This window comes from Pseudorca crassidens, chromosome 4, assembly GCF_039906515.1.
Source record: "Pseudorca crassidens isolate mPseCra1 chromosome 4, mPseCra1.hap1, whole genome shotgun sequence".
Classification (NCBI taxonomy): domain Eukaryota; kingdom Metazoa; phylum Chordata; class Mammalia; order Artiodactyla; family Delphinidae; genus Pseudorca; species Pseudorca crassidens.
The window spans coordinates 22,608,637-22,633,620 of NC_090299.1; the positions used below are offsets into that span (position 1 = coordinate 22,608,637).

The following is a 24,984-nucleotide window of genomic DNA, read 5'->3' on the forward strand; positions in this document are numbered from 1 at the left end:
ATTATTTTTAATATTTATTAAAGTAAACATGTATTTGATGTGTAAGTTTTATTATTAGAGTCTGTTAAATTATTTCAAAGTGATTGTTTCTGTACTAGGTTCTAACCAACAGCAGAAGCATAATGGCAACCCTGGAGTGTATGAGAAAGAGGCTTAGAACAGGGAACACTGGCTGGGCTTTCAAGAATGAAGAATTCATTCTTTTTTTTTTTTTTTTTTTTGCGGTAGACGCAGGCCTCTCACTGTTGTGGCCACTCCCGTTGCGGAGCACAGGCTCCCGACGCGCAGGCTCAGCGGCCATGGCTCACGAGCCCAGACGCTCCGCGGCATGTGGGATCTTCCCGGACCGGGGCACGAACCCGTGTCCCCTGCATCGGCAGGCGGACTCTCAGCCACTGCGCCACCAGGGAAGCCCAAGAATTCATTCTTATATTTAGTTTTGCTACTAAGTTATTTCTTCAGTGCAGCAGTTATTTAAGCTCTTTTAGAGTCAGGGTCATCAATCTACAGCTAAAGTTTGCTTGTTTTTGTAAATAAAGTTTTATTGGAACACAGCTAGGCTCATTAAATTCCATATTGTCTATGGCTGCTTTTGCAATACAATGGCAGAGTTGTAACCATATGGCCTGCAAACCCTGAAATATCTACTCTCTGGCCCTTTACAGAAAAAAAAAAAAAAAAAGTCCTGTGATTTTTGCTTTGGGGAATCAGTTATATTCCTTATCTGTAAAATTGAGATAATAATAGCAGCATTATACACATATTAGATGAAAAATAATGATTTTAAGTTATAACACTTTACTTTTAAAATGCAGATTTATAGAAGCAGAATACATACAAGTATATACTATTTTATTTGCTCTATTTTAATTTCTTCATTGTATTAATACATTTTATTAAATACATGAATTAAATGAATGCAAAATTAAGAAAAACTTAAGGGGAACGTTTCTCCATGGAAACAAAGAAAAAGTTATTTACCTTCCTGAAATATAAAGCTAGCAAGTCTCTTCTGTTAAAACCCGAGGTGGTGGCTATTGCTGAAAACCACCCTCCCTTCTCCATACTCCTCTTCTACTTGCTGGATTCTGTCTGTATTTTCCTTACCTGGTACCAGGAATATGCCCGGTCTGATGGGTCAATGAGAATGGTGATGATTTTGGCTTTGGGGACCAGAGAAGCTGCCCTTTTAGGCGCTTCCTCTGAGTGGAAGTAATTGGCACTCTTCTCAAACAGAAAGTCAGTGGTAACATTAGATGGGACTGGGAAGAAATCCATATACCTAGAAAAGAAATATTTCTCAAAATAAGACTGGTTTATACTCATACCCTGGTGACTGAAGATGTTAAAAATGTCCTACAAACAAAATTCATTTGCTTCCTAAACAAAAAGCCTTTTTCTTTAAGGCATTTGTCCCACAAGCCTGTTGGCAAGGAAAAAAATATATAGAACACTAATAATGTATTTTGAAAATGCTTTTCTAAATACATTTTCTTTTTGTTCTACTTAATATCAAGAAAAAAAGGTATGGGAGATAACAAAAATGTACACACAGAGTGATCAAATGGCAATAATAATCAACCTAACTGTATAAATTGTGTCTAAATGCAGAAATATTTTACAGAGAACAATGTGAGTGCTCAACCAGGAAGAAAATTTGATCGAAACAAATGATGTGTTCAGTTCAAAGGCATTTTGAAAAATCTTAGACAAAACAGTTTTTACTTCGTCACAAGAAAAAATAATTTCATTCCCACTAATGTATTGTGCTACTATTATATTCAACTATAAAGTATCAAGGGGCAGAACAGATCCGATATAAACACTGCCCATGTCCTTAATTTTTTTCCCATATAGAGCCATTTATATTCTTTAGAAAAATTATAGAAGTTTAAAAAGTATGTATATATTTTCAGATATAAAATACTATCAAATTTTCCAAGGTCAGGTCCTGTATCCTTAAGTGTGGTGAGAATTCAAATCACCAGCAGAGTAAGCACAGGAATACCTGTCGCCTCAAGCACAGAAAGGTAGGACATAATGGGTTTTGTATAATATTCCATTTGTACAAAATGTCAAATATAACTGAATTCAGCGTATGATAGTAGGTATTTCTGAAGCACCAAGGAACATCTTTAAAGGAAAAGGGGCCTTTTTAGAAAGAACATGCAAATTTAACTTCTAGGGTTTCTTACATTTTATAATAATAGCCTCACACTCCACCCACACCCTCTTCAATTCATAAGCCACTATGACTTTGGGTTACCAAGACAAGGTAGTTCAGTAATTACTGAACAAGAGAATCATTAACATTTATGTGATGACTTCTTTTTGCAGTGTGTTGTTTTCAGTCACACAATAAAGCTTCTAGTAGGACTCCAGTTGTTACCATATTACAAAGTTTGGCTGGTGCAACAAAGTGATATTTTGAAACTCAGGGCAGTAAAGAAATCCTTTTATGTTTTCTGGAAATTGCTTTGTTGTTGATATATCATTCTTGCATCCCTTTCTTTTAGGGGTAAAGACATATATAAACATTTCTGGAAAGTTTGATCTGTTAACTGTTCTGGTGTACACTCTATTTATAGAAAGTGCCATATTTCAGGATACTTTTTAATTTAGATGCCCACACTTGTTCCAGGGGTGCTAAGGTTATATCACGTGTCTAGTGGTATCTTACTCGGTCCAAGCTTGTCTCAAGCATGCTTATTCTCGGCAAGGGTCCAAGAATCACAAAAGAAGGGCAGGATAACTTTTAATTTCTAAAAACTGTCCCACTTTCCCAGTAGTCCTCCACACCTACAACACTTTGGGCCTTGAAAACTTCCTCCAGCTGTTCTGGATCTTGGACCCACAAGGCTCCAGAGGCTCACAGAGAAAGCAGGGGCCAGTTCTTGTTTGCCTATATGCCCATGTTTTTTCTAATATAGTGGCTGGTAGTAATAAGCACTTGAAAAATGTTTGATGAATTCATAAGAAAATAAAGAATTCAGCTTCATATTTCCAGGGTGGAAATACATCCACGTTTGTAATATGAATTCAGGTTATTCAAAGAATTGGTGAGCAAACTAGAGTGGTTTAACAGTATGTGGGTTAAAAGCGAATGCCGGCCTCATTTAAGCTTTGCTACTCCCATAACAGCTCAGCAATTGTTTTTAACTGAAAGACATGATTTTTTGCAGCACTCCACATTTATTTGTTTCTTGGGTTGACCCTGTATTTTTGAGTGATTTTACTCAAAGCCAAATTAAGATGTTTAGAGGTTCCAAATGTTCACAGGATTTTATGGCTCTCCATGTGCCACTCCAACCATCCACCGCCTCCCCAGGTAATTATAAAAAATAACACCAAACTGTGAAACATAAAACTTAACTGTATGCATAAATCAAACATTTTTTCTTAGAGATTCTGATCACAAATCTTGGCTATTTAATCAAAGATGGAGTTTTCTCATTTTCATTTGCCCTGCTTTGCTTGTGCCCTAAGCCTGTGTTTAGGCTGCCTGTTAGTTAGGGCAACCCTGGTTTTGCCCAGTTCTCCAAGAAGAGCAGATCCATGTATCCAGATTAACTAACTGTGCCTGAGCTTCTGTAAGTGACCTTGGCATGCTCAGACACATAATCTTCAGCCTTGTGGCTCTGTGGTCCTAAAGGGACTGCTGAGGTGCTGATGCTTCAGGGAGAGGTAAGGCCAGTCTGAAGACTGAATACATTGATGTCTTTGAGAGCAAAGCTCTAGTTATTGCTAATAGATTGACATTTGCAGTTACCATTATTTGCTCTTTGTGTTAACTGCCTTTTATAAACACACAATTGTCAATCAAAAGTGTTTACAGTTGGGGTATTTTAGTGAGTTATAATTAAAAGCTTTAATTGTCTTTAGTTTTCTACTTATTTATGCCATCTCTTTGTAGACTACTTAAGGGACTTTTCATTTCTGTTATAGTGCCTGTACACATTACTGTCTATGAACAGCTTTTTTTTTTTTAATTGAATATTCTCACAGATATTCTTAAGTCCCAGGGAATCCAAGTATTATTGAATTCCTCTCCACTTCCAAAGCAGTTTTTAATCACCCCCTTTAGTCCTGATGTGAACATCATTTTATTCTACTGTATACAAGCATGTATATTGATATTTGAGTCAGTGGGAAAATAGTGGCTGAAGTAGTTGATGGGTTTCTTGATTCTCACAGCTGTTATTTAACACTACTGCAATTAATATCAAGCACTGTACTGAAGAATTCGCAGGGATATATAACAATTAGAATATATGTAAATCCTAGTACGTGCTCAACTTATACTCAATCCATTTCTTCAGCTTTCCGTTTGGATGGCTCACAAGCAAAACTTGAGGGGGTTGATACATATAAAACAGAGATTATGTGATTTGACAACAGAAGTTAATATACACCTTTCTGCTAAACTACATGCAAAATGTTTATGTTCATTCTCTAGAGTTATTATAAGAATTTACTCTTTTATAGTACTTTCTGCCCAGAATTTATATCTTAAAAGAAAGACTTCTAGATATATTTTATGATTAACATGTCTGTTTGCAATATTTAGTCCTGCTACATCACATATTCTGTGTATATTGACATTTTAACTTTTAATTTAACTCTTTTACTTAGATGATTGATACGGTTCTAATTTCAAAGGCCAAAAATTAAATTTTGTATATCGTTGATAGCTTTTTTATAGCTTTCATTACTCATAAAATGCATACACATTTCTAGTTCTATTTATTTATTTACCTTTTGTACCAAAGTAAAAATTGAAAATTATATATGTGAACTGTAGCATCACTTAAATGCAAAGTGCATAAGAACAGAAAGTTATGAAAGTGTTTTCTTAAGAGTAGAGAGAAATGAAATTCCTGTGTATTAGATATTTCTCTGACTTTATCTGTAATTACCATCAAAGATAATTAATGCAAATTAAAATTACATGTAAGTCTCTTGAGGCGACAAGTCCCTTCATAACCTGAGAAAAAGTTTGTTACGAATAATTTACGTGCTCCTTCTATTCAATCAGTTTCTAAGGCACGGAGGATGACTTTTATTTGTGGCTACAAACTTAAATGTTTATAATTATAAGCACTAATTTTATACTGTGCACAGTACATATACTTTTAGATTTATACTAATAACCCATCTTACCAATCAATCCCCCTGTGGTAGTTATTTCTATTAAAGAACTGTACCTCCTCAAAGGTTTTTGGGCTGGGGGAGTTACTAAGGATGGAAGGATGCATAACCAGGAACAAATACAAAGCAGTGGTTCCTGAAAAGATAATAGAGGTTCAGAGATTAATTAAACAAAAACACAGTTTCCTACTATTAGCATTTCAAAGTCATTAATAAACTAAGTGTTTCAATGATCCAAACAGATACATATAGATACTCCTTGAATTAAATTGAATAGATAACCAGCATCTTAAAAGAAGCAAATTCTAAAAAATGAGGACAGTGTGATGTGAGAAAAGGCCTGTTGCAGGAACTGGGAGAACTGGCTTTTGACCTCAGTTCAGTCACTGACTTGGTCTGTGTCTTTGGCTTTTAGCTTCTTTGTCTTGACTTATTAGTGGAAAATCTCCTGCCTTGATTATTTCCTAGGCTTTCTCTGAGGACAAAAAGACATATTGTATCTGAAGATATTTTGATATTAATTAAGTACCATATAAGTGAAAGCTATCGTTATTTAATATGAGATGTTACATTATCAAATTAATACTTGGGTTTCCCTATAAAGTTCTTCCCGAGGCCTATGAAAGCTTATTAATTTGAGACAGAATTTAAACTTTTAACCAGTTTAAGTTTGAATGCACTTACATACCTATAAAAAGTAGTGCCAAAATTGTTTAAATTGCTAAATTTGAAAAAAAATTGGTGCCCTTTGTTAGTGACATGACAAAATTTGCAGTTTTGGGAAGAGAATGGCACATCACGGGCTTCAGTAGTTGTGGCATGTGGGCTTCAGTAGTTGTGGCACGTGGGCTCTAGAACGCAGGCTCAGTAGTTATGGAGCAAAGGCTTAGTTGCTTTGCGGCATGTGGGATCTTCCCAGACCAGGGATTGAACCTGTGTCCCCTGCATTGGCAGACAGATTCTTAACCACTGGGCCACCAGGGAAGTCCTAGAGCATGATCTTTAGAGTCCGATAACTTCTAGGATCAAGAGTTTTATTTCCAGTACTTACCAGCTGTGTGAACTTGAACAAAAATATCTAATCTGAGTCTTAGTTTTCTTATCTGTGTAGTGGGGAAGAAAATACTTAGCTGTCAGGACTCTATGAGGATCAAGTGAGATAATCTACATGAAAGTACCTAAATAGCTCCATATCTAAATATTAGTAAGGTATTTTTGAAAATAATTTTATTGAGATAGAGTTCAGTAATGCATTTTTTAAAAATTGAAAAGAATATAGTATTTGTAAAGACAGAAAGAATAGCTATTACAATGTGAAAAAAGAAAATAGATTAATTCCATTCTCAGATCAACTGATAACATTCTTTTCTGAATTTTATTTTTAAGAATTGTATTAAACCATGTTATTTGCTTTTAATAGCATGATGAGCATTAATAAGACAAACAAAAAATGAATAAGATCTAATCATTTGCATAGTCAGTAAAAGGCATACTGTAATTTATCAGTTGTCAAAAAATTGTTAAGTTGTGGTGTTTGAATTCTGTCTTTATCTACTCATATTCTTGGGTCTGAATAAACTGTCGTGTGTGTGTGTGTGTGTGTGTGTGTGTGTGTGTGTGTATCTCAACTGCATAATCATAGATACACGTTCAAAAAAAGTCTTCAGTTTTTATATTTTTGTTAGTTTCAACACTAAAAATATTTGAATATCCAGATGACTATACATTCGTGCAAAGTTATTCAGAAAAATACTTTTGGCAAAACTAAAGATAAAAATGAAGCCAATTAGTTTTTATGGAACTGATATAAGAAGATATGTTTGTCCATTTAAAAAATAATCTCATAAAATATCAATATATACAACAATATGGATGAATCTCAAAAGCAATATGCTAAGTGAAAGAAGTCCAACACAAAAGATTACATATTTTATGATTCCATTTATGTGAAATTCTAGAAAAGGCAAAACTATACTGGCGGAAAGTGGCTGTGGCTGAGGATGGGGGAGAAAAAGACATGGAGATCATGGAAAAGACTCCAACAAGTACAGGTTTCTGGTAACTGACTATACTGCTGACCTGAATGAATAAGCATTTTCAGAACTCTAATAGAAAACTGATGAATTCATAAAAGTGCTAACAAAAGATCAAGATGAAAAAAAAATTAATTACATGGGACTGAGTGAACTGATGAGGATGATAATAATTTTTGTGACTCTCTGTTTGAATTAAAAAAAAAAAATCCCACAAGGACTCAGAAGAAAAAGACATGGAGAAACTTTTTAGGGAGACAGAAGTGTTCTAAATCTTTAATGTTGTAGTGGTTATACCACTGTGTGCAATTTCTAAAATTCATCAAACTGTGCATTTAAAATGGGTGAATTTTACTGTGTGTAAATTATACCTCTATAAAACTGGGAAAAATTTCAATTTCTATAAAAAGAAGATAAAAATCCCCTTCCAAAGGTAAATGTCATCTACAAATTGTAACGTAAACATTTGGAAACCCAGATGAGTTGAAGATGACAAGTAATTTATGTCATCTATGATATTAAAATGTCTGCATATCTAGCACAACACAAGAAGCATATCCTGCAGGGCTTTCTGAGGCAAACTTGATCTGCCAAGCTTCAGAGAGATGTGATTGTTAATGACAAAGCTATGTGATGACAGTGGGAGTTTGCTAAAGAGACTTTCAATGTGTTTCTAGTTGCTTCTTGACTTTAAATAGATAAGGACAAGTGAAATAAATAAGGATAAGAGAACTATTTGTCATATTTATTATTTGTTTTCAGATTGATATTTGTAAATGGGACTGAGAAAACGAATAGGCTAAACTTACTGTGTGCATTACGTAGAATTCTCCCCAGTTATTTCTAGAGAAATGAGGAAAGGGAATGTATTCCCCTTAGGAAGGGTTGAAATGGCTGTTTTCGGTGAAGCTAGAAATGAAAAGCCCCAAATAATTTATCATGCAGGATACAGTTTGAATGTCTGGCATTTTAAAGCTTCCACTGGGCTTCATTTTAATACTGATTCTTACAGAGACAAGAAGTTTAAGGGAAAAAATTGCACACCAATTTAAGAAAAGGTGCCAAAGATTTCTCCTGGGTATGAATAAATATCTTTCTTAGCACAAAGTTTTGTTTATGTCTAGGAATTCTGCTTGTCAAACATCTTTTATAGACTTTTAGAAAATAGTCATTTCTGCAAGAAATAGTCTAGAAATAAACTATATCAGGAAGATGGCAGGAAGAGGCTAAATTTCCAGAAGAGTTATAGGTACTTACATGTGTCCATCTTGACTTTTGATGAAATCCTGTCAGTCACTCTCCAAACATGTGATTAGTTTTGATTTTAGAAATGTTAATAACACCACTTTTCAATTAAGGTCTTTGGAAAAACCATAACTTTTGCCACCAAATTGACTGCTGGATATTCAAACTGTGTGACATCTATTTTCATCCTTTTTACTTTAAAAAACACATTATTGAGCTAAACAAAGATTATGTCGGAGAATAAAATGTTATTCATTCATCAATATTTATAGGCAGTTTGAGAAGTCATTGTGACATGAATTCACTGTCTTCTCATCAGGATTTTTACAGTTTGGTTAATTATAACATAAAAGTTTCTCACCAGTTTTCTGGGGTCCTATTACCAAGAATTTTGGTAAGCGATCACAGGTTTTTTCTTTAGACCAAATGTCTCTGTGGCGTTTGTCATCACAAGGATTCTGAACAGGAGAAGAAAATAGACATGTATTTTTGTGGGTGCCCATTGTGTGCTAGAGTTTTTCAACTTCTGTCCTTGAAAAGATATCCCAGGAAACAAGGCTATGTGTCTCCTTTTTTTTTGTTTGTTTTTGTGGTACGCGGGCCTCTCATTGTTGTGGCTTCTCCCGTTGCGGAGCACAGGCTCCGGACGCGCAGGCTCAGCGGCCATGGCTCACGGGCCCAGCCGCTCCGCGGCATATGGGATCTTTCCGGACCGGGGCACGAACCCGTGTTCCTTGCATCAGCAGGCGGACTCTCAACCACTGAGCCACCAGGGAAGCCCTGTCTTCTTCTTTTAGTGAAGGTCTTGAAGTGGCATCATGGAAGATTTCAAAGAACTCCTTTCCATACTGAAATTGAGTGTCTACTGAGGAGGTGAGACATTTCCATTATGGGAAAACAGCTTCATAGCACTGCAGGTTTAATATTTTTTCTGCTATTGGTAGTTCTGTGTCTTAATTGTGGGTGTGTGGTTTAAGTTTTAAAATAATGAGCTTGTTGGGCAGAGACTGTGCTTGCGCTAACCTAAAAGAAGATACACTCTCAGCATTCAATAAGTAACTGAAATTTAAGGTGTCAGACTTTTATTCTAAGTAACTTTGAGCTTTCCTGCTATGCTTTAAAGGGAGATGGATGTGGCTGTAATAATATTTAAAGAGACAGCAGATTCCTTTCAGCTGCCTTCAAAGGTCAGTATGTATGTCTAAAACTATAACTTTACAGACTGTGATGCTAAAAAGCACTAAATTTCAGTGAAAGGGTAAAATGAGGGTGAATTACTACCTCAGGGAATCTGCTTTTGGCCTATAGTAGTTAAACCAAACCCACTGTGCAAGATGTATCTAGAACATCCTTAATTTTAACCTCTAAGTGCATATTATGTAAAGAATTAACAGCACCTTTTAGTATTATTCAGGAATAGGTAAATAGGACATTCTATTTCTATTCAATTAACACTATAGATATGTGCAGTTAAATAAACCTGCTTATTTAGCATAAGCAACAGATTTTAAGATTAAAGTAAGGGTATTCTTTTTGGCTGTTGGTCTAGAAGAAAAGTGGTTTCACCTGAAATAATAATGATTTCAGTTTAAAAATAAGGTGTTGGGCTTCCCTGGTGGCGCAGTGGTTGAGAGTCCGCCTGCCGATGCAGGGGACACGGGTTTGTGCCCCGGTCCGCGAAGATCCCACATGCCGTGGAGCGGCTGGGCCCGTGAGCCATGGCCGCTGAGCCTGCGCGTCTGGAGCCTGTGCTCCGCAACGGGAGAGGCCACAACAGTGAGAGGCCCGCATACCGCAAAGAAAAAATAAAAATAAAAAAATAAAAATAAAAATAAGGTGTTAAATTAGCAGGAAAGTTTCATGTCTTTCCAGTGGCTAACGCCTGGTGATGTTCTGTAGTGGTTAACATAAAAAGATGGGTGTTTTAAAATCTTAACTGCAAAATAATATGCAGTGATAATTTTATAACCACCAACTTTAACCTACTAAAATGTGTAGTTACGTTTCTTCTTGGGGTTATCTGTTTGTGCCCAGGAGGCAATTAGCTCAAGTTCAGAGCCAAATGAATAGAATATAAGTGCAGAGCTTACTGTAACTTCAATCTGTGAAATTTACTGAATTCTGCTTCTGAAGATCATTATTATTATACCATCAGCTCTGTCAGTAACTCTCATTTAGAACATTGATTCAGAGCGCAGTGGCCTGGAATTCTTTCCCACTCTGTCACATAGCAGCTGTATGACCTTGCTTAAGTGTCTCAGCCTTTCTGTGCCCCAGTTTCTTCATCTGTAAAATGGCGATAATAACTGTACCTACCTCAAAGGGTAGTTGTGAGGATTAAATGAATGAACATATGTAAAGAACCCAGTCAGACATGTAATAAGCACTATGTAGTTATTTGCTAAAGATTATTACTTTCGCCAGATCATGGTGTGGGGAATCTAAGCTCAAAGTATGTTTTTGCAATTCTAGACACATGAGAGTGTAAGCTTTGAAATCTGGGTCATGCCTGGAACAGTTTGAATATGCCATGTTTATGTGACATTTTCTCTTAAGAAGCTCAGTGATTTTGTCACTAAACACTTTCCTCATGTCCAAAGTAATTCCCAATAATACTTTTGAAAGCTGACTATATTCTGCAGCTGCTGGTGTACCTTGTGGTTCAGAAGCAGATGTCAGTTCTGAACTCTTCTCACCTACCCCTGTAATGTCATTTCGTCATGAGAGGTGATGTGCTCAAGGCTGACCAGCTGGCTACCTGTCTAACACACACCTAAACCATCTTCTGCTCTTTCAGCCTATTGCAATCTGCAAATTGATCCCTCAATCCTGATTCAAAACATTGTATCCACTGAACCTCTCACTGAGCTTTCAGAATTCCATAGTTTCTAATGGGCACAGGAACAGAGAATATGGCCCACTATGAAGTTTCTCACATCTACTAACGTACAAAACGTATGTTATTTTTTCCCCAGGACGTCTTCACTTTTCAGATTTGGATTACCTCATGAAACTCCAAGATATGTTTGTGGGATTCATTAATAATACCAGTCATGGACCCAATCTTACCTGCCAGAGAGGGTCTTTTTGATCAGGAAAGAGCTCAAAATATTTATGAGCCAGCTGCACTGGAGGCAGAGTCTGAAGTCGTAAGTTGGTCCAGCTCTGCACGAAGTTGGCTAGATTGACAAATGTATATAATCCCAGTCGGTCATTCCCATAGTTAGACAAATGGGTCATGAAAATGCTGATCTGAAAAAGGCAAATGAACTTCAGTGTAAACACAAGTTATTTTAACCCTAGGGGGCAGTGCAATCACAGCAATGCTAGTTTTTCTTAAGACGTCTTTGCACAGGGTTTCAGTTCATGAAATGTTTTTGAATTTTGGACATATCTCAAATACTCTCATTATATTAATGCACTCTGGAGGATGTGTTATTAGCAAGACTTGGTGAGCATTTTTTTCCTAAGGTTTTAATGTATTTCATAACAAAAAATGAGTCCAACTGCCACAGACCCACGTTGGTGCAATTCGACTGATGCTGAATAACACATCCTAGATGTTCACACATAGTGGCTTCATGATATGTGAACTATTCATAATTTGAGGCAGCAGGAGGTTGGGATTTTGTAATTTCAATCAACTTAATCTGATTTGTAACATAGTATGTAGAATTAATGGATATAAATAATCAATGAATTGTGATTATTAGCATTAACTGAATAGCCTCTGATTTGTATTTATTAGAGGTCATAATGACAAAGGACTAGTGAATGAATTTTTACTAAAAGAACTATCAACTATTTTCCATCAATGACACTCTGAAACCCTTTTCCATATTTATTGAGTCTACTATTTCCAATATCAAATACCTCCTTTAAGAAAAGTTTTCAGTGCTCGGCTAGATAAACTATTCCTATGGAAGCAGGTGTCCTGGATTGAATCCACACATTGAAAAAAAATTATAGCAAACATGGGGATCTTTTTATAATAAAATAAATTTGAATTCTTTAGGTTTAATTAAATTGGTCAGGAATGTAGAATGGGCATTTTTAAAGCTACTGCTTAAAGTGAATGCAAATAGCTTTTGTTGGTTAGTGTTGACAAATTGAAATAATTCTGCATGAGATTTTCAATGGTAATGAAAACCACTGTGGCGTTTATGCTACTATAAAGAGATCATAAACGTAATTCATGGGATAACAGTATGCTCCTAAAATATATAATGTCATATGAATGAACAGTAATAATGGTTATTATAATCATCATAATAATGAATATAATAGGTTCATTCATTAAGAGACTGGCTGAGAGAAGTATTTAAGAAAATTTATTGAGGTTAAGTGGTGGAGATGAGAGAAAGTTTTGATATAAAAAAATCAGAAAAAATATAATTACTTACAACTATGAATAAAAGGAAGCAGTAAAATCCTATATTATATAGAACAAATCACAGACTTTAACATGAAAAGCTTCAAGTGTGATCAAGAATATTTAATCGTGTTTCTATTCACTCAGCCTGAATATATTTTAAATCTTAGAACTTTCACAGACAAAATACTTTAAGGGTGATTTTAAATAGCTACCAGCAGACTGATGCAGTCATGGAATTGATAAGTAAGACTTTCAGCTTACCATTTGGGGTATTTGTGAAAAATGAGACTTTTAAAACCTAACCTTCTGGTTATTTTTTATAGTAGCTTCAATTGTTTGACCTTTCTCACCCCCTCCTTTGTTTCCTCCAAAATTTATCAAAACAGTAGTCTATTGAGCGATTTAAGAAAATCATACTTAAATTTGGAAGTTCTTTCCTGATAACCGTTTGAAGCAGTCTTTCATCGTTTGTTTTATATGCTACATTTTTCAGTGTGGCCCAATAACAATGGCAAAATGATACTTCAAGTGCCTTTCTATTAAATTTTTTTCATACAATGCAAAAAAAAATGTTAACCTAGTTAGCCACTAATTCAAATTTATCGCTTTATTTTTCTGAAAGATTTATTAAAAAATCTGTGTCTATATTTTACTTTAATATCTGCATTGGACAGAAAATGAAAAACTTAGAGATATTGTTTGACTTTCTGATACTAATACATTTGACATCCCTTTGAATTTACTTTTCAACCTTGGAAAGCATTTTATGCTGTGACATTTAAAGCAGAGTGCCACTTTTTTACTTGTATGAGTGTAGAAAGTAAAAAATGCTTCTCTCTCTGGTAAAAACAGAAGTGGCCCAAAGTGAGTATGAGCTGGTTGATGACATCGCTTTTGCTGAAACTGAACCGGACTGGCAAGAATTAAGGTAATACTTATAAGGTGTTGAACTTAATCCTGTAAAAGAAAAGCTACTTAACCTCCAACCAGGGAAACTTTCCTAGGTTTTCAATTCTATTTTTGTATATCAACTTTAACATAATACAAAGTGTACCATAGCAAAAGGACTGCTTCAAAGTGATGGTTTTATAATGCATGTCACCTCGTGATACTTTTAGGCTTTCGACTCAAGCCTGGGATTTGTTTTGTGCTCCTAAAGAAATACAAGCCCGTAAAAGGAATATATAATTGTTCAGGACATAAAACACTTCAATTTCTTTTTAAACTTTTATTGGGGGGTGAATCACAATATTCTCTGTACACATGGAACATTGTACATATCTTTTGCTGAACATGTCACCTCTCCAAGTTTTCTTATTATTTTTGTTAGGAAGGTATGCACGACAAGCAACAGCACAGGTGGGAACAGATATATAAAGAGAAGGTTTTGGTCAAAAATTAGCTTGCTTTCCAAATAGTATTTCTTCTTCTGTTCTGATCTGTGACAACTATAGTGTCACCTTACTTCTTGGCACTTCCTCACCTGACAGCAATGTCTGCATGGAATAGAAAGAAACAAAGCAGCTTGAAAAGGTTGCCATTTCAGGGAAAGTAGATATTAGTCGTTTGCTAAAGAAGATGCCTTTATAATTTTAAGAGTGTTTCAGAACTAAGGGGTTTTGTTTTGTTTTTTAAAAAAGGATTGAATGTGTCAAAATAAGTTATCTTTACTGTACATGCAGAATCCAATGAGAAGGAAAATGTCAAAAGAAGTTACAATTGCATTTCTATAACAGTTTTTTGCTGTAAGCAAACTGCAAGCAATTCTCCTTGTTACCCAAAAGACTAATCAGCTGCTTAAAACTCAAATCATTGGGAACTGCCAAAGACATAAAGTTTATCTGATTAACAGCTGAAAAAAATTCTAGCCTGATAAACATAGATTTGTATAACGATACTTATCTATGATTTTTTTGCTATAAAAGGCAAATGGTAAATGCCAAATATCTTATATACTGGCATTTATGAGAAAGGAAACAGATACCAGTTGTAAAAGCATGGCTAAGAGAAAGATGTGGGAAGCTTTATCTATACTTTCCAGCCTCCGATAAGTTCCAGGTATTGGAGATGGACGAATCACTACCAAGAAGAATAAGGAGCGAAACATGGGTCCTGGTGCAAAAGCAGTTGACAATGCAGTAATTATTCTGTTTGTTTTGAGATGGTCAGGGGGGAGGGGAGAGGAAGTTAGGGTATAAAAAAGTATGTTACTTATAATATTTACTATAAACGATGCCATTTATGACCATGCTGCTTAGTTAAAATCCTCAAACATTTTTCGTATCCTATTTGCCAGATGCTCCAATTGGTTCTGGAGGGGTGCAAATATAAATATGATGCTCATTCTTTTTAAGTCTTTTTTGTGAAAAAATTTAGAATTCAAAAGACACAAAAGAGTTTTCAGTGAAAAAACTTTTTCCTCCTACCTCCATCCTTTAGCCAACCAGTTTTGTTTTGTTTGGTACCCTTCCAGGTGACCAAAGGTTCAAAAGCCTTAGCATATATACAGATCACCTAGGAAGTTTATAAAAGTTCAGATCACCAGGTCTTACACTCAGAGATTCTGATTTTCTAGATCTGGAGGGTGGCTTGGTACCTGCATTTTAGAGGATCATCCCTAGTTGTCCAGATGCAGGTGCCACTGGAATATGATTTGAGGAAAACTGGCCAAACCCATTGTTTATTCCCATAGAAAAGATTTTGTTCACCAAAAGCCATCAGCTTTTCTGTAGTGATCCTTTTGAATACATTTTACAAAAAAGAACATGTAAAGTTTATGAATATTTTGATGTTCTAGGCTTAGAGCTAACCATGGCACAAGGAACAATTTGGTAAGTGCCCTTGGCTATGCCTTTGGAGGGCTTCTGCACTGCTGACATATGTGTGGAGACACGTAGAAGATTGCCAAAAAGAGAACTGGTCCGTATAGACATGCGCAATTGGTTCCTAAATCCCCTTCAATCCTGTGTTGTTATTGTTGTTGTTGTTTTTTTTTTTTGCGGTATGCGGGCCTCTCACTGTTGTGGCCTCTCCCGCTGTGGAGCACAGGCTCCGGACGCGCAGGCTCAGCGGCCGTGGCTCATGGGCCCAGCTGCCCCGCGGCATGTGGGATCTTCCTGGACCGGGGCACGAACCCGTGTCCCCTGCATCGGCAGGAGGACTCTCAACCACTGCGCCACCAGGGAAGCCCATTTGTTGTTTTTTTACCAAAGCAGAATTCTTCTCTGTTTCCTCATGTACCTCTCAGATACATATTATCTTATAACTTCTCTATTTAATAGGCTGCTTTTCATGTTCATTTTTACTTTATTTCATAGCATTTAAAATATTGTCTGGAAGAGGACAAGCATACTGTAATTAACTTCTTTAGGGGAAAAATAAGGAAAACAGTTTATTTTTATGGGGTAGTGATCAAACTGTGGAAGTTTTATTACCATGAAAAATATATGAGTTTCATCACTGTCAAGAATGGTACTTCACTACATGAGTTTGTCTCTTTCTGGAAAATAAGCTAAAAATTCTGAGGAGAAGACTCTTTTAATGAGGCATTGGGCCTGAACCTCCAATTCTATAATTTCCCAGTTCAAACCATCTAATAGTTCCTCACTGCTTTCTGAACTAAGTAAAATTCAGGATGTCATCCTAAATTACACCATGATCTCAGGTTACCTTTCCAATCTTATCGGTGCTCCGGGTACCAGTCAGTTGCTTTGCTTGCTGCTCCCCAGTGTTCCCTAGACTCACCTACCTTAATGCTTTGTTTATGCAGTTTCTTCTCTCTAGAATACACTGCCTCACTTTTCTACTTCTGTCTGTCCTAGGTATCCACAGGGTCACATCTACCTTTTCAGATCTTTCTAGGCAAATGAAATCTTTAAAAAATTTGAGCCCCAGAGCATTACAGTTTAGTCTTTCTGACATTTTCTTACTCTGACTTGTATTATGCTTTTAAAAAGTGCTTGTTTTATTTGTGTCTAGATTGTAAGTTCCTTGGGGGCTGGCATGGGGCCTTTTTCCACTTTATTCGCTGAGCTGCCTATGATATATAGTATGTGCCTTGAGTTGGCACCAATAATCTTGCTTAAAAAGTTGGGAAATCTGGGGTCAATTGTATTTACAGTGCCATTCATTCTGGTAATCCTTTAGCACCACTCAAATTGTGAGCCTCCTCAAGGATTTATTCTTGTCTCTTCCAACTTTGTCCCTGTCGCTCTGTACTCTTTCCGCAGAACTCTGGCCTCCCAGTCTCCGTTTATTTTTTTTTTTTACCACCCATTTCCTTCTGTTTCCTGTGAAACTTCCTTCCTTTGTAAAAAAACGATATCTTTAGGACTTTAACTTTGACCTGCATGGTGGTTAAGAAAGTGGGCTCTGCCACATACTGACTTAAGAAGTTATTTAAACTCTCAGTACTTTAATTTACTTAATTAAAAGGAAAAAAAGGGGCAGAATAATAGTAACTACCTCACACGGTTGTTCTGATGATTAAATGTAATAAAACATTTAAAGCACTGCTTGACACACAGTAATTGCTTAATAAATATTGCTTTTGTTGTTATATTACTGTGGTTTTGCAGGAACATCATTTCTCATTTATAGCTTCCTTCCAGCAGCTCATCAACCTTATCTATACCTCTAGTCTCTTAATCCCTTCATTTTTTTCTGCATCTGTCAATGTTCATCTGATAGTGATCAGATGATCACTGCCTCCACCAGGCAAGATTCTAGGGTCAATAATTTGAACTTCTCTCCCACTATCACCCTCAGATTCCCAACCTTCTTTTTGCTTTCAATGCTCTGCAGGTCTGAGACTTTGGATTAATTTTCCATTCAATTTCTTCACACCCACATATGAACTTTTCAGCACAGCTAGAGAAAAAAATATACAACGGGAGCTATTCAGGTCACGTAAGCACACGGTCCCCAATTTCAATGGAATCCTCCATGTTACTGGCTACTCTTTTTATTCATTCTTTATCTCCTTGCTCTTCAGTTTCCTTCAGCAGCTATTTCAAACTCTCATTCTTCTCTGAGGGCTTTTGTTCAGTCTTCACTCTCCCTAATCTCCCTAGTTTGTCCCCATGATTAATGAGGAGTAACGGTCATGAGGCAGGAACTCTTTCAACTTCCTACCCCTCTCCATAGATATATGTCTTCTAAAAATTCCTCCTGACACCTTCAGTGTCAGGCAGAAGTGTTCCATTTTGTTTTCAAGACTAATATATCTCCAAGTGCTTTTTATCCCATCTACTTTCAACTCCCAAGAAATCTCATTCTATCACTTATTTCTGTATTTTCCTCTATTTTTAATCCTCTCTACTAGTCCTTCCCTAATGCCTGAAAACATGCTTGAGTCTCTCTCTTCTTAGGCTCTCGAGTTTTTTTCTTTTCTAGACACTGTCCTTCCCAGCCAAGGTCTTCAAAGGAGCAGCGTATATGTGCTGTCTTTACTCCTCATTTCCATTCACTTTTTAGTCCTTTGTCATCTGGCTTTTGTTCCCACCATTCCATTGAAAATGCCTTGCCAAAGGGGAGCAACTCCAAATATAACATCTGCAATCTTAAAAATCATTGTGTAACTCATACATTAAACACTTCAGATTCATGGGATATAATCATTAAAGTAACCCATCGCTTTTTTGCACTGTCCCTTTAACGTTTATTCAGTGTGGGCGGTTTTCCCCTTATCCCTGGATGAAGGCTAGGGAAGGCAGCATGGCCTCCCTAGTTTCTTCAGTGAACAGAGAGCTCTCATGCAGATTTAGGTTGCTAACACAGTCTTGATTTAGTAGTTTAAATCTCCTGGTCCAGAAAATAAAACTCCAAACTTGTTGCAATACTAAATCTTCTTCTGTCTCTAAGCTGTGACCTGGTATAGGAGAGAATCTGCAAGAGAGGCTGGGAAGAGAGCCTGATTGATTCTTCTCCAGTGGGTGATTTTATTCTCCATCTTGCTAGCTGAGGCTTCTGATCCCTTAGTGTTTGGGACATGGAGATGAAGGAGGGAGAGGGAGACAGGGATTATTACATGATTGATAATGTGTCAAAAGATGGCATATGCGTAAAGCCATTTGAGATCTTTGGAGATATTCCTCCTGGCCCCCAGCAATGCAATTTCCTTTACAAGGCTAGTGCCTCCCTCAGTTCCGTGTCAGGAGCCCTTTTAAAAAGATTCCCAGGTAACATTCCTACTAAGAATTCTACAGCTGGGCCCTGAGATTTAGGGGCCTTTGATCTGACTTTGGAAAAGAGGGCACATACTCTTCGATGTGGCTCCCTCCTCTTTTGACAAAGACCATTTTAGCCAATCTCTCTCTCATGCTTTAGTTTTATGAGTCATGAGGCAGACAGCAGCCCAATATGTCCCTCTTCTGGGAACACATACCAGGAGCTCTCTGACCGGTCTGGTGACCCTCACGCCAGAGCTGAGATGAGCAGCAGGGCAGTCCTTCACCCTCTGCTCTCCTGTGGGTAGAAAGTGGTGGGGATCATGCTCACTGCACAGCACAACTCTCTCCAAAAGTCTTCCTCACAAATTCTCCTTATTTCCAGAAACTTGATCATTTGATCTGGGACGTGGGTGAGACATTTGAAATTTTTTTCACGGTGGTTGGTCTCACTCACAGCTCACTTTGTTGCTTATATCTTCCATATTTTTGTGCTGTTACAACTGTTTTACGCTAAAAATCATTTTCATTAATTTTATCACCTTGCCCAATGGAAGTAAAAAAAAAATGTCACTTTCATTTTTAAGACTTAAATTCATTAAGTGCCGTTTTTCTACCTGGCTTGTGCCTTAATCATCATTTAAGAATCTCAAAGGAAAGCTCAATTGCAGAATAATTTGGCAAGGGACCCCTAACATTTTCAATCTGGGATCTGATGGGCTTTACAGGAGAGCTGGAGGGGTAAATCAATTGCTCTCAATTAGGGACAGGTTTCAAAGGTACAGTGATGAGGTCAATGTAATTTAAAGCAATTTAGCTTGGAACATTTGTCTTTCTTATAACATTTATGTCTCTCACTTAATTTTTCTGGCTATACATTCAGAACTGCAAGTTCAGCCCTTTTATTACAAGCTAATGATTTAACATTTCTTTTGGGTACCAGAGGAAGTAATTCTATTGGTTTAATGCATTGCCATTACTTGAGCTGCTGAACAAATGTTTACACGCACAAGAGTGCTTACAGCTCTCAGACCACCAATTTTCAGTGAATTTTGCGTTGTGTACCTTGGGTGTGCTGTTCTGATATTGTCTCTGCATTACTCTGAAAGACTCTTGCAGTTATTTAGAGACTAGACAACAGCTGTTCTTGTTCTATTAGACTTACAAAGTGACAGGATAATGAATAGTTACAGCTTATGATAGATTTAAAAATGATTAATTAAGAGAAATCCTTATTTAAGCAGCAATGTAGTACAAAGGTTATATTCAGTTTTGCAATGAAAACCATTTTTTTTTTTTCCTAGTGGAAAACACTTTCTTAGTTTTAAAGCACTGCCTCCACAGCATAATGAAGATGTAGAGAGGAGATGAAATTAAACCTCCCTTAAGGTGTTTAATTTAACGGAAAAACACCTGACAGAATTAAAAAAAGAGAATCCTTCAAGTAAATGGACCCACATGAAAATCTGATTTTGGCTATGTGAATGAATTACATTTAGGTAATCACAAAGAACAGCTTCATCATCAGGAGATTTCAATTAGCTGTGTTTGCGCATAAAGCTGAATTCACCCTGGGGGCAAAAAATAACCATGCCAAAGACGTATGTTTATTTTGTAGAGAAAAGCTAGGTTTTTAAAAGCTAGGAACTAAGTGTTGTCAAATTTCTGAATATTCAACAACATTAAAAATTTTCTTTTTAATTATTTATTTTAAGGCAGGCCCTCTAATAAAGTGATTTGTAAAATGCGGACAGATTTTGGGAGCATCTCTTTTGTACAGAAATTTATGAAGACAGTGAGAACTCAGAGGACAAGAAAGAACAATACTAAAGAATAAACACTCACCAGGTATTAACCGAGTCACTGAGGTCTCTATACCTTCAATGAGAGGAAAAATACCAGGGCTTGCTTGACGACTGGGCCTACACAGGCCACAGCTTACTATTTTGACTAAAAAAAAGACATTTTAAGAATAAAATGTTTGGCACAAGACAGCAGAAGTGAAGTAGTTCTTTCAGGGCTTTGAAGGAGACCAACCCAGATAGAAGAGTCAGCTAAGGTGCCTAACGAAACTTAATTAAAAGCAAGATAACTAGAAGGGCATTTCTGAAGAGATGAGTAAAGAGAAGGAATAGAAAGGATTCCAAACCCTTATGAGTCAGCACAGCTAGAGGCCACCTACTGCCAAAGCTGCTAGCAGGTGGAGGGCCTCTTTCAACTGTAGTGAGAACAATACCATGACAGAGGTTTCTGAAAGGTGATGAGGTCATAAAAGATTGTAACTAAACCATGTACCTATTTAAAAATAATTGTAGTAGGAACCCCACATTTGGTCTAGTTTCTTATTATTGCTTTAAGCTGTAAGTCCTTTAAAATAACTTATTTATAGATACAAATCTATAAGTAAGACTGTAATGTAATGAGGAGTTACATTTTCTAAAAGTGAATTATCTGAGGAATTAGGTAAATCAGCTTAAGAAGAACTGGAGTTTTAAAATGTTTCCTTTCTGAAACTGTCAACCCTTTCACACAGCAGCAACTACCCAGAACTACACATAAACAGGTACAAGGAGATTTAATGAGGTTATGAAATTTGAAGTGTAGATTCCATCTTCTACTAAGGTCAACATTTTCATAGTGGCTTAAAGGAAAATTCTAAAAATATTTGCTTGGATATTATCGTCACCATCACCATCACCATCACCATTACAATCAGGCAAGCCTCAGACAGAACTTTGAAAGAACTACAAGGGTTTTTAGAAATGGTTTCATTAAACACCAATGTCTAGGGAATAGTGTCTGCTGAATAAGAAAATTTGCCTTATTTGGTGGATTACTAGGCAGAGGGGAGGAGGGCAGGTTTCTCCCGTCCCTTCCAACTATGAAGGGAATTTTCTATACTTTTCTAAATATCGCTCCCATTTAAAGCTTTACATAGACCTTCACTGTGACACTCACTTGTTACTTTGGGTGAAGCAGTAAACTTCCACATGTTCAGATGCTTCATCTGTAAAGATGGGATGATAATTATATTCCCCAAAGGCTCAGGCTGCAATGCATGATTTCTTAACTTCTCTCTGCTTAAAGCGCACAAACTAGTACTAGACTTTCCACATATTTCTGTTCTTGGACGTCTACATTCTTCCTTTATAAAAGTTTATCCCTCACTACCAACTTCTGATACGTTCTCTCTCTAACCGTATAGCTACCACTCTGACTTTAGGCCTCACTGCTTTTAAAACTTATTTTGGCTAGGTAATATTGCATCATATAAAATTCTAAAGGCACAACAAGGTATACAGTAAAAAATCTTCTTCTTCCTCCTGTCTTTCAGTCACTCAGTTCTTTTACCAAGAAGCCACCAACATCATTGGTGTGTGTGTTCTTCCTGAAATATTCTATGTATACAAAACCAAGTATGTATATGTATTCCTCCTCTTCTTTATTTTTAAAACACAAGTGGAAGCAAACTGACACACAGTTTTATGCCTTGATTTTTTTTAAACTTAAATCTTGGAAATTGTTCAATGGGTGCATAAGGGACTTCCTCATTCTTAATGTATAGATGTACTATAATTCTATTGTATGGATTGCTCTAATTATCCAATGAGTCCTTGTGATTTTTATGCTACTATGAATAACCTTGTGGGTGCATCAGTTCACTCTTTTGCAAGTATATCTGAGCATAAATTCTTGCAGGTAGAATTGCTGAGGAAAATTTGTGCATCTGTAATACTGATAGATATTGCCAAGTTGCTTTTCATAGAGATTGTACAACTTTACACTCCTACTAGCAATGTGTAAGGGTTAGGCCCTGTTACTTTTTGCCTGAACCACTCTAATAACTTCCTGAATGATCTGTTCACTTTTATTTCTCCCAACTCTGTTATATCTCTTATGCTAATACCAGAAAAATCCTCCTAAAGCAAAACTCCTTTGCTTAGAAAATAGTAACAACTCCTTATTTTCCACTAAGTTAAACTCCTTTACCTGGCACTCAGAATCCTTGATGAAACAGGCCCATATTCCTTCTTGAGTTTTATCTTCCCCCACATACACTCTCTAAGGAACAAATGGAACTACTCCTTGTTCTCCAAATGCTCATGCTTTAGGCCAGGCATCCATTTCCTCTGTAAAGGATGCTTCTTGGGACTTCCCTGGTGGAGCAGTGGTTAAGAATCCGCCTGCCAATGCAGGGGACATGGGTTTGATCCCTGGTCTGGGAAGATCCCATGTGCCGCACAGCAACTAAGCCCATGTGCCACAACTGCTGAGACTGCGCTCTAGAGCCCACGCGCCTAGAGCCCGTGCTCCGCAACAAGAGAAGCCACTGCAATGAGAAGCCCACGCACTGCAACGAAGAGTAGCCCCCCACTCGCCGCAACTAGAGAAAGCCCACGTGCAGCAATGAAGACCCAACACAGCCAAAACAAAAACAAAAACAAACTTAAAAAAAAAGAATGTTTCTCTACCTATGTGTCTTTCAGGCTAAATTCTATCCACCTTTCAAGGACCATCTCAAATATTACCTACTTAAAGGTCAAAATTGCTCAGCCCTTAGACTTACGTTCTTTATTCTGCTAATAGTCAGTGTACACTTAGAATTATTTATTCTAATAAACATTTCTATTATAATCATTGACTTTTGGTTCAGACATAATTCAAACCTTCCTGGTTATGTAGATGCCTAGATCACAGATGACAGGAAGGAAGAGGTCAGAAGCAGGATGGTGCAATGTTTCTAGTGTGAATGTTGTAGAGGGTGGTGACAAGGAACACATATATATTGCATGCTCAATATGTGGTGGCTATTATATATTTTTAATCTCATCACGCATAAGGAGGCGGATATTATGATCCCTATTTTATAGTCAGACAAGCCAGATACCTAGAAGACAGCTGAGCTAGTATCTAAACCCAGGCCTATCTGGATGCAAAGCCTAGACTCTCTCACACTGCATTACACTGACATATCTGGCAGAGAATAGCAGCCAGAAATGGCTAATATCTTGAGCTTTATCTCTGAAGATGAAGAAAGAAAAACCTACAAAAAGCTGATATATGAACATTAGCATCACTGACTGGAACCATCTAATGTAAAGTGCCCTATACTCTGTGGATGTCAGTTCATTAGAGCACAAGGAGATAAGCAAATCATGTGCAGAACAGGCCGAGTTAGAAGGCAGGGAAAGGTTTACTGTATCTAGCAAGACATCCATTCTATTTTTTTAAATGATACGTGAATGAGTTAACTCTATCTGGAAAATGAACTCACTTGTCTGTCATTCTGTAAACAGAGGATCAAATGGGTAGGGGTGTGTGTGTGTGTGTGTGTGTGTGTGTGTGTGTGTGTGTGTGTGTGTGTGTGTGTGTGTGTGTGTGTGTGTGTGTGTATGCTCTTGAGTTTTTCTCTTTCTCTTTGAGTGTCTGTTTGTATGTCTTGAGGCCCATCTGCATAAGTGAAAATCTTCCCTATTTACACGTAAACTGTTATCACTATAAATTGGGAGGTAAGGCTGCTCAACTTTAGAGAAATGTTAGATACATAGAAAATAGAAGCAACGATAATATTAACGTTATTGGGCTTCCCTGGTGGCGCAGTGGTTGAGAGTCCGCCTGCCGATACAGGGGACACGGGTTCGTGCCCCGATCCGGGAGGATCTCACATGCCGCGGAGCGGCTGGGCCCGTGAGCCATGGCTGCTGAGCCTGCGCGTCCGGAGCCTGTGCTCCGCAACGCGAGAGGCCACAACAGTGAGAGGCCTGCGTACCGCAAAAAAAAAAAAAAAAAATTAACGTTACTATTATTAAATTAAAGAGAAACTGAACAAAATTAAATAAATATTTCTAGAATTGATAGTTTTTTTGGCGTTAACAGAAAGTGGAGTTAAAAGCCACTTTAATATGAGGCCAAGCAATTGTATACAGGTATAGAGTGAGTGAATGCTCAAAACCGTTAGGTTTGTTGACTCTAATTTCAGATTAAACTTGTTATAAACAACTGCACTCATGTAAGA

General features: G+C 37.0%; 1 protein-coding gene across 3 annotated transcripts in view; it reads right to left on the reverse strand.

The window, feature by feature from the left end:
• LOC137223463 (bifunctional heparan sulfate N-deacetylase/N-sulfotransferase 3) overlaps positions 1 to 24,984 on the reverse strand; it is a 155,184-nt gene that overhangs the window by 19,270 nt on the left and 110,930 nt on the right. For all 3 annotated transcript variants that reach the window (XM_067735205.1, XM_067735206.1, XM_067735207.1), the window contains exons 7-10: positions 11,496 to 11,678; positions 8,788 to 8,884; positions 5,161 to 5,284; positions 1,108 to 1,282 (exon numbers count right to left, since the gene is read on the reverse strand). In XM_067735205.1, the coding sequence (XP_067591306.1) occupies positions 1,108 to 1,282; positions 5,161 to 5,284; positions 8,788 to 8,884; positions 11,496 to 11,678 (579 nt within the window). The remainder of the gene's footprint in view (positions 1 to 1,107; positions 1,283 to 5,160; positions 5,285 to 8,787; positions 8,885 to 11,495; positions 11,679 to 24,984) is intronic.